The sequence below is a fragment of the Morone saxatilis genome, unplaced genomic scaffold (genome assembly GCF_004916995.1).
Source record: "Morone saxatilis isolate NCDOM2014 unplaced genomic scaffold, NCSU_SB_2.0 Contig7, whole genome shotgun sequence".
In the NCBI taxonomy this organism is placed as follows: Eukaryota; Metazoa; Chordata; class Actinopteri; family Moronidae; genus Morone; species Morone saxatilis.
The window spans coordinates 17,908,183-17,921,141 of record NW_023340246.1 but is presented as its reverse complement, the minus strand read 5'-3'; the positions used below and the strand labels follow the sequence as shown (position 1 = coordinate 17,921,141).

At 41.3% G+C, this 12,959-nt stretch overlaps 1 protein-coding gene across 5 annotated transcripts in view; it reads right to left on the bottom strand.

Annotated features, from left to right (window-relative positions):
* sash1a (SAM and SH3 domain containing 1a) overlaps positions 1–12,959 on the bottom strand; it is a 156,023-nt gene that overhangs the window by 33,962 nt on the left and 109,102 nt on the right. For all 5 annotated transcript variants that reach the window (XM_035678360.1, XM_035678355.1, XM_035678356.1 and 2 more), the window contains exon 2: positions 5,397–5,525. In XM_035678360.1, the coding sequence (XP_035534253.1) occupies positions 5,397–5,525 (129 nt within the window). The remainder of the gene's footprint in view (positions 1–5,396; positions 5,526–12,959) is intronic.

The following is a 12,959-nucleotide window of genomic DNA, read 5'->3' as shown; positions in this document are numbered from 1 at the left end:
CACACACACACACACAAAAGAGGCATCAAAAGCTCCTGTAAAGTGACTAATTCCTGGCACCACATTGCTTTCCATCATTAACCCAGAAGCTATAGCTATACTTTGTTTTGCTACAGCGGGACCAGAATCTGTTAATGAGAGGGAAAGGATAGAAATACAGATTAGTGTTGAAAAGCAGCAGTTTAGTCCAAACATGACTGCAGAGCCCATCAAAGGCATGAGTTCCCACAGTGGAGCTACTGCCAAGCACAGGAGCAGAAGTAGGCAGATATGCGGCAAAACTAGAGAGACCAGGTAGCTTAGTGGAGGTACGCCAACTGGCATGGTTGGGTAAATGTGGGCAGGCAAATGTTGCAAGGTAGGATCGCACATGTGGAGAGATAGACACCAACTGGAAAGCCTGGTGCAAGCCCAAAAACATGTTATCGGTGGGGCCAGTACGGCTGGGTGCAAGCCTGTGGAACCGGCTCATTTGGAAGATCTCAAGATAAATATCACACACAAAAGCAGGAAATACATGTTCTCAGTGGGCAGTATTACCAGAGTCTGCCATGCCACCTCTGAGCTGCTTCATGGTTAAACTAATTTACGAGAAACAGAAAAGCATCAGCGCACTCAGTAACACCTCGCTTCCCTTCCAGAGGCCTTGTGAGACTGTGTGTGTGCGCATACGTACATACTTGCTGCACAGGCCTGCATGCTTCTACAGTGTGAAGCATTCCTAAGCCTTGTGGATCATCATTGTTTTGGTATTTCAAGACAAACACTAGAGTTATTACACATTCCAATGACAGAGTCATGATCCCAATGCTGACTAATAAATCATACATTAAAATTGCAAATATACCACTTGCTTTCCACAAGGGTTACACCAATAATGGAGCTATGCAAACATCATTTGAAAGTGATCCTATGGCAACAAAGGCTGCTGTCTGAAGCATGTTGAGTGGCTATGTTTCTGAGCAAAAGCCTGAAGGTAAGAAAGGACAAATAAGCAGCAGAATTCAAAACAGTTTGCCTTTCTTCTACACTGTAGTTTTAACCCGGCTGAACTGACCCACTCTGACGAACAAACTTCATGCAGGCATTAGTGCATTAGGCACACTGTTCCTCACCTCATGGCAAAACAAAACAAGTCTGTACTTGAGTCTTGACCCCCAACTATCAAGCTACTCAGCTAAAAAACCATTCCAGAGCATTCCTGAGGGTAACAGATCAATCTGACACCAGCTGAGGCATTTCTGTGTCAAGTGTTTAGATTGTGAAGTTAACAGACCAACAACTGAAGGATTTTGGTCAAAGCATCAAAGGATTTAATCTTTAAGGCGTCCTTGTTTATCCATGACTTTCAAATTATTCTCAAGGATATTACCACAAATGCTGTTGCAATGTCTCATTATGGCTTACAGCATGTAGAAATGTGTTAAAAGGTTTGCCCCACAACCACGAATTCCAAAATTATCCTTGATTTATATTTGATTTACTTCATCTGTTCCATAGCTGTGGCTTGAGAGACATGCTAATATCTAGTTTGATGTTTTTCTCTGTCGGCTATACATGATTATCCCCACCGAAATAACCGGTCTCTGCAGGTCTACGGGATCCCTCTTGTAGCTTTTATATCCATGTTTTGGCATGTTTTCACATTCATTAACAAATGCAGTGTTGAAGAAAAGATAGCAAAAGAAAGTAACAGACAGATTTGATAAATAGCCCTTATTCATATATCTATAGATCAAACAGTTTTAAATTTGCTCTCTGAACTTTGTAAATGTTAAGGACTAACGCACCTATCCTGATATATAAAAAAATATATGTTTTTGAGAAGGCTGACACAAGAATCATAGACAGGGCAAAGAGAAATAGTACTTCAGGGTGAAAAGAAAACTCCAACTCATATGTAAAAGACAAGTAGCTCATCTTGAAAAAGGAGCACTCCTACAAAACTCTTAAAACCAAGCATAAGAACTGAAAAGGGCAATGAAATACAATCAAACGCTTTATTCTTTGTAACTGAAGTATGGAAATGAAATGTAAGTAAACACAATGGGCTGAGTCATGCATGATTTTTTGGGGGGTAATTTTCTAAATAGGTTGAAGAGACAACAGATAGAACACATATTATTAATGGTATCAATGGCAGTTACATCAGTGATTTTCCAACAGGCTTGCTTAAGACTGACTCTGAAATGTATATCTCTCTGCTTATAAGTGTATGTTGATAAGGCGAATTGCATACCACGTTTGTGGTTTTGGTAAAATATTTAAGATATAATAAATGCAAAACAATATAAAATAGCAGTAAATGCTCTAAATGTTACTGACAGCAACTGAACTTTAATCATTTGGTATGACCTTTCACTCAGCTGTCATTTAAAAAAACAAATTTTGTGTAAGTTGCTGAACTCTTTGCTTCAATATTTCCCATTACTTCTACCAACAAGCCTTGTGTCTCACCAAATCAGCATGCCAGTGAGACTGTCACAACTCTTGTCGTCTATAGGAGTTCTGGGAAACTGTGCATGGTAGCGCTAATCCATAGGTCACATTCCCAAAGGGGGATGTTTATTTAACCCCCTTTGTCCCTGCAACTCATAAAACTAACATGAAGATACAGAGGAACAATCCAGCAAAGACCAGACAGGAAGTGGGTACAAAGATAGGCATCTCTGAGAGAGACTCCATCATCAGCTTCTAATAGGGAGAGATCCACGTTTTACTAAAACAGACAGCCATCACTTTGTTAACTGAGAGGCCTCTCAAGTGAAAACAAACACAAATGTTAAGCTCCGCACATTTGTGTAAAAATGTTAGTGTTGCATGATCATTTCTCGATAGAGGAGCCAAAAACCCCCAGAGAAACCAGGTTTCCATTACAAAAAGATCAGTAGACTAGTTGGAGTAAGAGTCAACTTGAGAACGTTTTGGAGAACAGAAACCTAAAGGTGGCTTCTTCTTTTTCTTTGGTGTTACCCTGCTGACTATAGCTAAAATAGACAGCGGGGCTTTCTTGTGGGAATTTTATCAAAGCAAATTGCCAATTGTGTTGTCAAAGCTGATTTGGCATGAATGAGTAGTCTTCTTGGTCCCAAAAAGTTGCAGTAGGAGAGATTTGAGGTGATTCAAGTTAGCCGTCAAAATTAGAAAACAGCTGACCTATAAATTTAGTAGTGACGAAAAGAAAGACAATGACTGGAGAGGGAGTAGATCTTGTGGAGACATGATTGTTTCACCCACCATCCTGTACCCTTTACAAGTGACAGGTCTTTCCCTAAAGGCCAAGTCCCTCAGGAGTGCCACTTACTAAATGTCTCCCCATTAGCGTGGCTCTTGGACATTGTGACCTTGTCTAACCATCTGCTATTGGTCCTAAGGGAGGCGGCTGCATGACGTTGGCTTGCAGCCACTGATTCCTGGACACACTTCACAAAACACAATAGTCATTCACTACTCTCTGTCGCACTGGTTTCTCGTTTTTTTCAGTTCATCTTGGTCTCTTCTGCCTGTCTTTCTCCCCATCTCTGCTTGTGTATTACTTTCATAATGTAGTTCACTTTTTTGTTCTAGTTTTACAAATACAGTTCCACAGCCTTTGAGTCTCAGTGGAAAAATTAAATGGAAAGAAATCTTGCCATCGATACTCTTTTTTTTCACAGTATTACATTATAAGAGATGGAACTGTGTCTTAACTTACTCTTACCCTTGGTAGCTTGGTATAGAATAGGCTGCTTTAGACTATTATACTATTCCCAAACCTAATTTTAGAAAAGGACTACAATGCAAGGCAAAGTTCAATCCATATAGTGTGGGCTGATACTGCGCTTCTGAGAGCTTTGAATAAGGTGTTGTCTGACCCATATTCCTTCCTTCATGTTTTTTCTCCCCTCTTCTCCTATATTTTGGTGCCAAACTTTGCAGAGTGGGGGGACAGCTGCAGGCTCTCACATACTCTGTTCCCCTCATCCTCCTCCCTTCGTCTTCCTCTGTTCACATCCTCCTGTGCTGGGCTTCAGGCTTAGGGCCCAGTCAGCTCTTTTTCTCTCTTCTTACACATGGGCTGCAAACTCTGTCTTGATTGCTTCCTCTTCGCCTGTTTTATCTCCTCAGGATGAAACCTTCCCAAACTATAAATGGCCAGAGGTTATCCGCATTACTGTGAAACTCACAGGATGGCAAACCATAGACGATTGCCACACAGAGGGAACACTTAACCTATGATTAGATGCAAAATGTATCTACGTATCCACAGCTATGATTTTTTCTTATGCTTTCCAATTCCTCTCCTCATAGCTGTGAGAACAGGATGTCTGCCTGCGGTCATTAAAAGGAAGAGCACAATAACCTGTCAAACCAACCAAAACCACATGGCTGCCTTCAAGCAGAAGAGGCATCCTATTTAACTAGAAAACCAGTAATGGCAGACAATAATGTATAAGCAGAGAAAATTTGAACGGCTAAAATAAGAAAGGCTGAGGTAACATGATATCAGCATGAGGAAAATCTGTGGAAGGGGAACTGGATCATTATTTTGTCAGGCAGTACTATTACATTTGTAACACCTAACTGCCTCCTTTTATTTAAGTTAGACATTTTATTTTAAAGCTGATCTGTGCTGTAGAGTAGCAGCTAGCCTCAGACTGAAAAATACAACCAAGTAGCAATTTTTTGCAGTCATTTGTTTTAGAAATTGAGCACAAATAGCGTTTTGTAAGGGTTCAAACCAAGTTAATTCACCATGAATAAGTCATAGAGCAATTATAAAGTGAGCATAACACTCAACACTTTTTGGACCCACTGGGTAGTGTGCTTCACAGAGCTAGGAAGCACCAGCAGCATTCCTTTATGCATTTGTGTGCAGCTTGGCAACCAAAGGGGTGCCCCACTACCCTACATCCTTGTGAAAAGAACCCCCAAACCCCCAGTGGACCTCCAGAAAATGCATTCTGCCTTTGGGGAAAGTCTTAAATGGTAGCACACACTCATGATGGTTCGTCGCCGTTGTTCCTTGCCAGGTTGTTGGCTAAGATTGTGGAAATTACACTCTGTAAAGCTATGAGACTAGTCTAAAAGGGGGATTTTTAGGGTCATTATTAAAGGATTTGCAAAAAAAAAAGATCATTTGTCCAAAGCAATTTGAAGTGCATGCAAACTGAGTAGAGAGCAAGAAATGTTGTGGTTGACAGCTGTTTTTGCTCAAATCATGTTGCTATGTAAGGTCTTTCTCTTTTGTATATATGTGTGTGTGTGTGTTGTTGTGTGTTGTGTGTGGTATGAGAGAAAGAGGAGGAAGATGAGAGAGAGAAGAGAGAAAGAGAAGAGAAGGAAACAGAGAGAGAGATGAGAGAGGAGAAAGAGCAGAGAGAGAGAGAGAGAGCTTTGTGGGAGTTTGCACTTACCATGTCAAGCTCTTGGGAGACTCGTCTTTTGCGTAGCTCCTCCATGCGGTCGCTGACGTCACTGAAGCAGGTGTTATAGTACTCAGAGTACTCCTGGGCAAGGTCATCTATGTTGCCCAGAGAACCATCCTGGAAAGAGGAAGAGAGAGAATCAGTTTAGCCAGAGAACTGCAACATCCTGAGAAAGGAAAGCTGATTATATAATTCTACAGAAAAAAAACAAGCTGTCGGTGCAAAAACTTCATTTGGACAAGTCGTTATTTCAACATGTAAAAACTTCACATAAAAACAAAGGAAAAAACTAAACATACAGTAAAGGCTTATAATTTACTTTCTCCTTTACAGCAGCTTCTATCACTTTAAAAACATCCCACCAGTGCTTCGGGAAACAAAAAAGCCTGATCAAGTTAGTACACCGTGTGACAAGCACATCCCCTCCTTCTTCTCCAGTTACCCTAAGCACAGCTTTATAAAACCCCTGTCACATACAGTTACAATTAGTGGTGTATAAAAGGTACCTACAGGCATGCATTTGGGTAAACCTAGCATGGCTTGCGGGTGGCACAGGGATACAAACATCCTCACTCACACATTACCATTTCCAACACCGCGCTACTTGGACAGAAGATGGGGACAGTATGTATGAATCTGCATGTGGGTGGCAACACTGATTTAAAATCTGGTGCAACGAGTGCAAACAGATAAAACACATGTACTGAGGCATGTGTTGTTCTCATGCGCCAGTCTACTCACACACTCCATACAAAAAGAAAAACCTAAAAATACCCCTCAATAAAAGGTCAGTATATTTTGGCCGTTTACTCATTCTTCTCGAGTCCCATTCTGTGAGTGTCTTTGGCCGGGCTGTAGTTTGGTCGTGGATTTTCTCTTTGTCAAGGCTTATATCAAGGATGCCCTTTACCTCCTCAGACATTCGCTGAACTCTTCCGGTTAGCTGTAGTTTAGATCAGCACAGTTCCTGTCTTTGTGTGGAAGACATGTGTTTAGGATTGAGGGAGGAAGCTGTACTCCAAACAGTAGAGAGCTTACCTAACAGAATACCCTTTGGATATAATGTCGAGGACTGCCCTCTAAGTTGCTTTTGGAAACATTAATAGTGTAGAGGGATCAAACTTGGGTTCTATGAAAACAAGTCAGCGAATACAAACTATCAAAATATAATATATAAGGAGGATAATGAAGTTAGCTGGGATCAGATGCATTCACACCAGTCTGCATTCAGGTTTGGAATACAGACTGAAATGAAAACAAATTATCTGAATTCAAGAAGTTTTTGTTCTGAAAAATGCATTTATTCCTTGAATTAGACCCCTAAGAACTTTTGCAAGAGGTAGAGCAATCACTTTTGTGAGAAGACTGACTCCCATCTCCTGCCTTGGTAAAAATGTAGGCCACTCTGGCAGTGATGGCCAACTGTTGAATATTCATCAGTGTTGATCTAATCTGTGCCAGGCAGACAGCTAGCATTGAGTCACTGTGCAGGGTCCGAACAGTCTCTCTCAGTCTCTGTCTTTCTCAACCGGACTCCCTATCTAAGTGCCAGGCCACAAATGAATGGATCACTGTGAGTGTGAGTGAGTGTGCCACACACACACACACACAGGGGCATAGGGCCCCTGTGAACACACATTAGCATGCACACACATGCATGGAGACGATTTCAAAAACATCGGACCAAAACAAACTGATGCAGGCCAATCATATACAACACAGCTCAGTGGACTCAGTTATGAAAGGGTATTTACTGATTGTGCTTTGAACACAACATCACTGACAAACACACTATGTTCTGTCTCAAAAAGTCTAGCTTGGCTGGCTGTGATATATCCTCCCACTCTCATTACTTGAGAAATCCTGTTCTGGCCAGACATATGGTTCGAAATGACTGAGATTCCCGGTGGGAGCACTCCCTGAGCAGACACATGCTTTCCCCTTCATTCCTCACATTGACTGAAAGCACGCTCTCATTACAGAACTCCAAGATGTTTTAATCACCGTACACATGCAATGACTCTGCTGGTCTTGTTGCCACATCCCAAAGATAAGAATGAACCCTATGCCGAGATTACGCCAACTCTGGATTGACAGAGGGCCACTCCAGCTCGTGTTATCACTGATAGATTTGTTTGGTTAGAGCGGCAGAATTAATGCATCAAGCTTTGTAATTTTTCTGTCCCCGCTCCCACAGGAACCCTGAATGTAAACCTCCGGCCGTGAACAGGTAAAGCTGCACATGCTTTGCTGTTCTCAAACTGTTGTGTGTCTGTGACTGTATGCATCTACGTGTGTGCAAAGACTCGTGTGTGCGTAGATAACTGGGATTCCTTTAATTCTCTAGTGGCATGAGCTCATGAGGGTCCAACACAGCTGACCCTCACACCACCACCTTGTAAAATGATACTGCATATGCTGAGTTATGTATATCCACTATGAGAACACGCGTGAAAACAAGTGTAGAGAGTGCCTTTAGGAGAATTGCATCGGGCGAGGGAACGTGTTAGGATAGGTAAACCAACTATTTTCATAGGATGTAAGATTGACTGCATGTGTCAACAGATGAGTGAGAGTTTAGTCCGTATTTTAGAGAGAATCTGTCAACGTGGGAGTATAGGTGGAAGAGCTTGGAGGGATCTGACAGTGGTCCTCACATTCAGTTGAAATGGGCGGGGGGGGGGTAAGGGGAGAGGCTGGACAAGGGATGATTTGTGGGATGCTGACTAGGGCAACTGTGGGGTGAGGGGAAGATAAAACATCTGGAGTCTGGGAAGAAAAAAATCTACATCTATGAGAGAGATTCTATGGATGAGTATTAAATCTAACACATCTTATCTGACTTGAAAAGCATATGGTTCTTTGTTTGTTGGCATAGTAAGCTAACCAATAACCCTTAAAACAGTTCTCTCTCTAAAAATATCCCTTGAAACTGGTTTAGAAATTAATTAAACATAATTAACACATTTAGTATCATGGAGGTATGTTTAAAATGGAGACCAACAGCATTTAAGCTGACGTAACTGCTTCTCCACCCTGGATGTGAGGGAGGCCAACTCCCAGTTTTAACTCGAACAATAGCAACAATAGTCATACACAAAAGCAACACCCAAGCATGAATGCGCGAGTGAGTTTGTGTGTATTTACAGTAAAGAGTGTGTGTGCCATTTACTGGTCAAGCCCAAGATAATGTCAGCCTAATCGAACTGTCTACTCCCAATGTGCAGCTGAAATTTGTCAGACCTTGGTGAACAAAAACTGTGTTGCATGTCTCTTCTGTTCCAAGACTTTACGTAACTCAAAACAAAGAGAAGATTTTGAGTAATGTTATGGGATACTGCTGTATAAAGACATGTGTGACAAGTATTACTCTGTGTAAAAGCCGTAATCACTGTGAGCTAGTGGCTGCCATGTTGTTCCACCATCAAAACACAAATTACTGGCAGTAAGGCACCACAGTGGATAAATACTTCAGTAATGTGTAATATGATTGCTACTGAGCCATTACCAAATGATTTACACAATATTCAGGATTGCTTTGGAGATGATTAGTATCAAGGCCAGAGTTCCAATACAAATAATATTTCATTCCCGGTCTGACGTGCAATCAAATATCTTCAGCTTTAGTATTGGAATATAGATTTATATGCTCACAAAAGCAGCATGGTTGCATACATGAGAATGCAAACAGCATGAACATTCAGTAGCTGCTCACTTAATCAGTTAGCCATGGCATCCCTGGCATTCTTACTATCACAGAAGTTCGTCTCTTCAGATATTCAGTACGTCAGTATAAAGCAGTCATTGTCTGCTCTTGCAGTAGCACACACGTCACTGAATAAGCCATAGAATTATGACATATCTTACATACTTATATTTTCTTAACAGTGTTGTTGATTTGACCAGTTCATTACTGGTCACACTATAAAAATCATTCCAGTTCACTGCACTGGTCTGAAAGCGCAGTAACTGAGCTCGAGTTATAGCTCTGCCAATGTGATTTTTCTTTCTTTTTGAGGTAAATCTGGTGGAAAAACATTTCCTGAAGATTATATTTCCACTGCAGTGTTATGTTTTACATTTCACATAATAAATACTTTGAGATAGGCAACAAACTGCTATTATTTTAGATAAACACACTGCTAAGAATGTGCAGTCCATTGCTGAAGTGACAATTTAGCACATCTGAATGGCACACCATTAAACCAATATCTTGCAAAGTTATTAAAAAATTCCACAGCCAGCATGCAAGCCGCTGATAACTTGGGTCTCCTTACGTGCTTTGGACTCCCTGCCAAGGCACACAGCTAATCTCGTGATCAGTTTACACTCAATTCATGTTTTCCACATCATGTTGCAAAGTCTCTCAAAGAAAGTGTTTGTTTATTATAACTAGACAGACGTCCAAAAAGGCTAAAAGCCATTAGTTCTAGGCCTAACATGTTTATTCTGGTCCACCCTTTGAGCTCACATTCCTGACCGTGCCATCGTACTGGTGCTCAGTTATGCAGGCATTGAATGGTAGTGTACATGGTATTAACTATTGTTACAGAGCTGATCTTGTGACTACCCATTCTCTGGGGTAAAGAACAATGACAACCGTTTACAATAGAGCCAAGCATCTGATGTAATGTTAGAACATCAGTAGTATTATCATTTTCACTTGCTATGCAACCTTAGGACAGGTGCAACAGGTTGAAATCGCCCCCAACTGTCTTGTATTGTGTTGCATTGTACTTGTTTCATCAAGAAGAGAACAAATAGAATTGTTCGGATTCATACAAGTCATGGATATACCATCTTAAACCCGACCCGCAGAGATCACCTGTCAAACAGTCCACAAACGAATCATTATAAAAGCAACAGGAGGTAATGCACCCTTTACTCAACCCAGTTCCCCAGCTCCTCAAACAGCAGACCAAGATCTGACCATCCCTGTTTTATCCTGGACCAGTAGTGTCACTCTACTGCCAACCAATCATAGAAAACAGACTGTGAATGATTGATGAAGTCAGATATAAGAAATTTGGAAAAACATAAGAAAAGACAGGTGGATGAAAAAGACAAAGGGGGTGCTGCTCATGTGCCGTATTGCATCACCCAGCTACAGTAGTTGGAAAATGATGAAAATGTTGGATGCACTGCAGTGGAGAATTCCACAAAACATAGAGCCAGCAGAAGTCTGGCTAAAAGATGTAGTGTTGGTCATGATAGGCAATAGGGGGAAGACTGTCGAGGAAGGTGAGGGCAGAGGGCACAGCCCACCCCTTTCAGAGGGCTTCCTGAGGATATCCGTGGCTCGAGCAGAACAGTGCTCTGCCATCCCAGCAGAGGAAACCTGCCAGATCTCTGTGTGACCTTAATAATGAGACCAGTCAGGGAGGGGGAGCAAAGGAGGAGTGAGCTGAGTTAGACTGGGCAACAATAGACAAAATTAGGCTATGATAGACTGTGTTGGAACAGCTTTGGCAAAGATATACGTGGCCGAGTTAACCAGTTTGGCAGAAAAGGACTGAAGCATATGCTGCTACTCTGTATGAAGTGCTATGTGGGAGGAAGCACATAGGGGTCACCTCATCTAACCATATGTTTCACAGACACAATCAATAATCATGTCTCAAGAGCAATATCCAATCCTTAGTTTTAGAGATGAAGCACTGTCTGGTAAATAATCAGCGTTCTCCAAATGGACAAACTCCCACCCACGCTGTGTGAAACACTACAAAACTCTCTTCAAACAGAAAAGGATTCCCTGCAGGCAAGTAAAATATTTCCACAAGGCCTTGGCTCAAGATGACCTTTCAAGCAAAAGAGGTTTCTTTCAGAAGAGTGAAGATGGAATAGTGGATGACTGTCAGCTGTATAGGTTTGTGATCAAATCATCGAGACTCGGAAGGAGCACAATTAGAAGCTGGCCCTGGTTTGGCTGAAGGCATGTCTGAAAGGCTGCGTTGTGTCTCTAAAATACAGTTATTTTAGATAAAACTGAACTCCACAGACTCATAGAAGATTTGCAGATGGAGGTGTAATGGAGAGGAACTGGAATGTATTATTACAGAGATCTTAAAGTCTGTACAGATGCACACCTCAAAAAACATTACACATTATGCCAAGACAGATAGCGGTTTCCAAGTCAGGCAGTTTTAATGTGGCTCATTTAACATTCAATAAAGAGACTTCAGATCTGACGAAAATAAAACCTCATGCCTCCAGACATGGGGTGGGACTAGAAGCAAATCCCCATTTTTAGACATCTGTAAATCCAGCCACTTAGAACCGCTATAGCTCCTGCACCATGCCGTCCTAAACTGCCTTTTACTCTTAATTAGCTCAAGGGCTATTTACTGGTCTTACACTTTAAATAAATGACTGGCTTACTTAGGTATTCTTATTAAACACATTCCATAACAGCCTGCTGTGTGAGGTTAACCTTAAAGACAAGGGCCCCTCGAGCAAAACAAAAGCCATTGAAAGTCATAGAGCAAAGGTTATAAATAGCGGATACATTATGATTTGTGGGAGATATGGTGTTCATTGTACTCAGCACAAAGTGTTTAAAGATCTTGAGCATATTGTTAGGAATAAAGTTTTTAAAGGTCTTTTTTTGTGCGTTTTGTGTACTATTTAAGCCAATGCATTGATACATTTTAAACAGAGAAAATACAATTGCATATATAGCACAGGAATACAGCAAAGATATGACAATGCTTTACTGGAAACTTAAATTATCATAAATTACACCTGCAAACTGCCATCATCTAAAGCAACTCATCACCAAGTCCGTTCACTTTCAGAGAAGAGCAACCAACAGAAAATCAGCCATTATCATGGCTGTCAATCGGTTAGTTCTAGTAGGATGAACTGACCTGCTGAACTTTTTAAAGACACTGACTGTCAGCAACCGAGAAGACCGATCAAGTTCCATACTTTCACACTTCTAATCTTTCTAGTATCGTTTGGATAGTTTTAAGATGGTCACAGCTATCCAAGCCTTCCCAAGAATCAAGGCATGAGCATGTAAAGTGATCCAGCCCGTGGAACAAGATTCCAACAAAAGCAGAGGTCACTGATTTTGAAATAATATGAGAGTATGCTATGCCCGCTGCCGGGAAGGCTAATGGTTTTGAAATAACTTAAGAGAGTGCAGCAGGATGTTTATTGGCAGGATAGCTGGATACTTCAAATTAATGTTACAATTAGTTCATGACCTCCAACACTGTTTATGTTAGCAGAAAGAAAAGTATGCATTTACTATCAACCAGTGAAAACTTATAAAGTTTAAAGGATTATCTTGACTGACATAAAATAGTGGCAACAGTTATATGTGACTGATATTTGTCAAGAACAAAAAGTTTCAAAAAGCTTGTTGCTGCTGTGTGTGCCTGCATTTGTTTCAGCTCAAAGGGAAAAACGTCAAAGATGAGCGCAGCCTTGCAGACATTTGCCTTCAGAGCAATAAATCTGGATAAATTGCCTGGCTGGGAGCCAGGTCTCCCACCCGGTGTCAGAGGGCAGGACAGCCTCCCCCTCCAACATGCACACACACACACA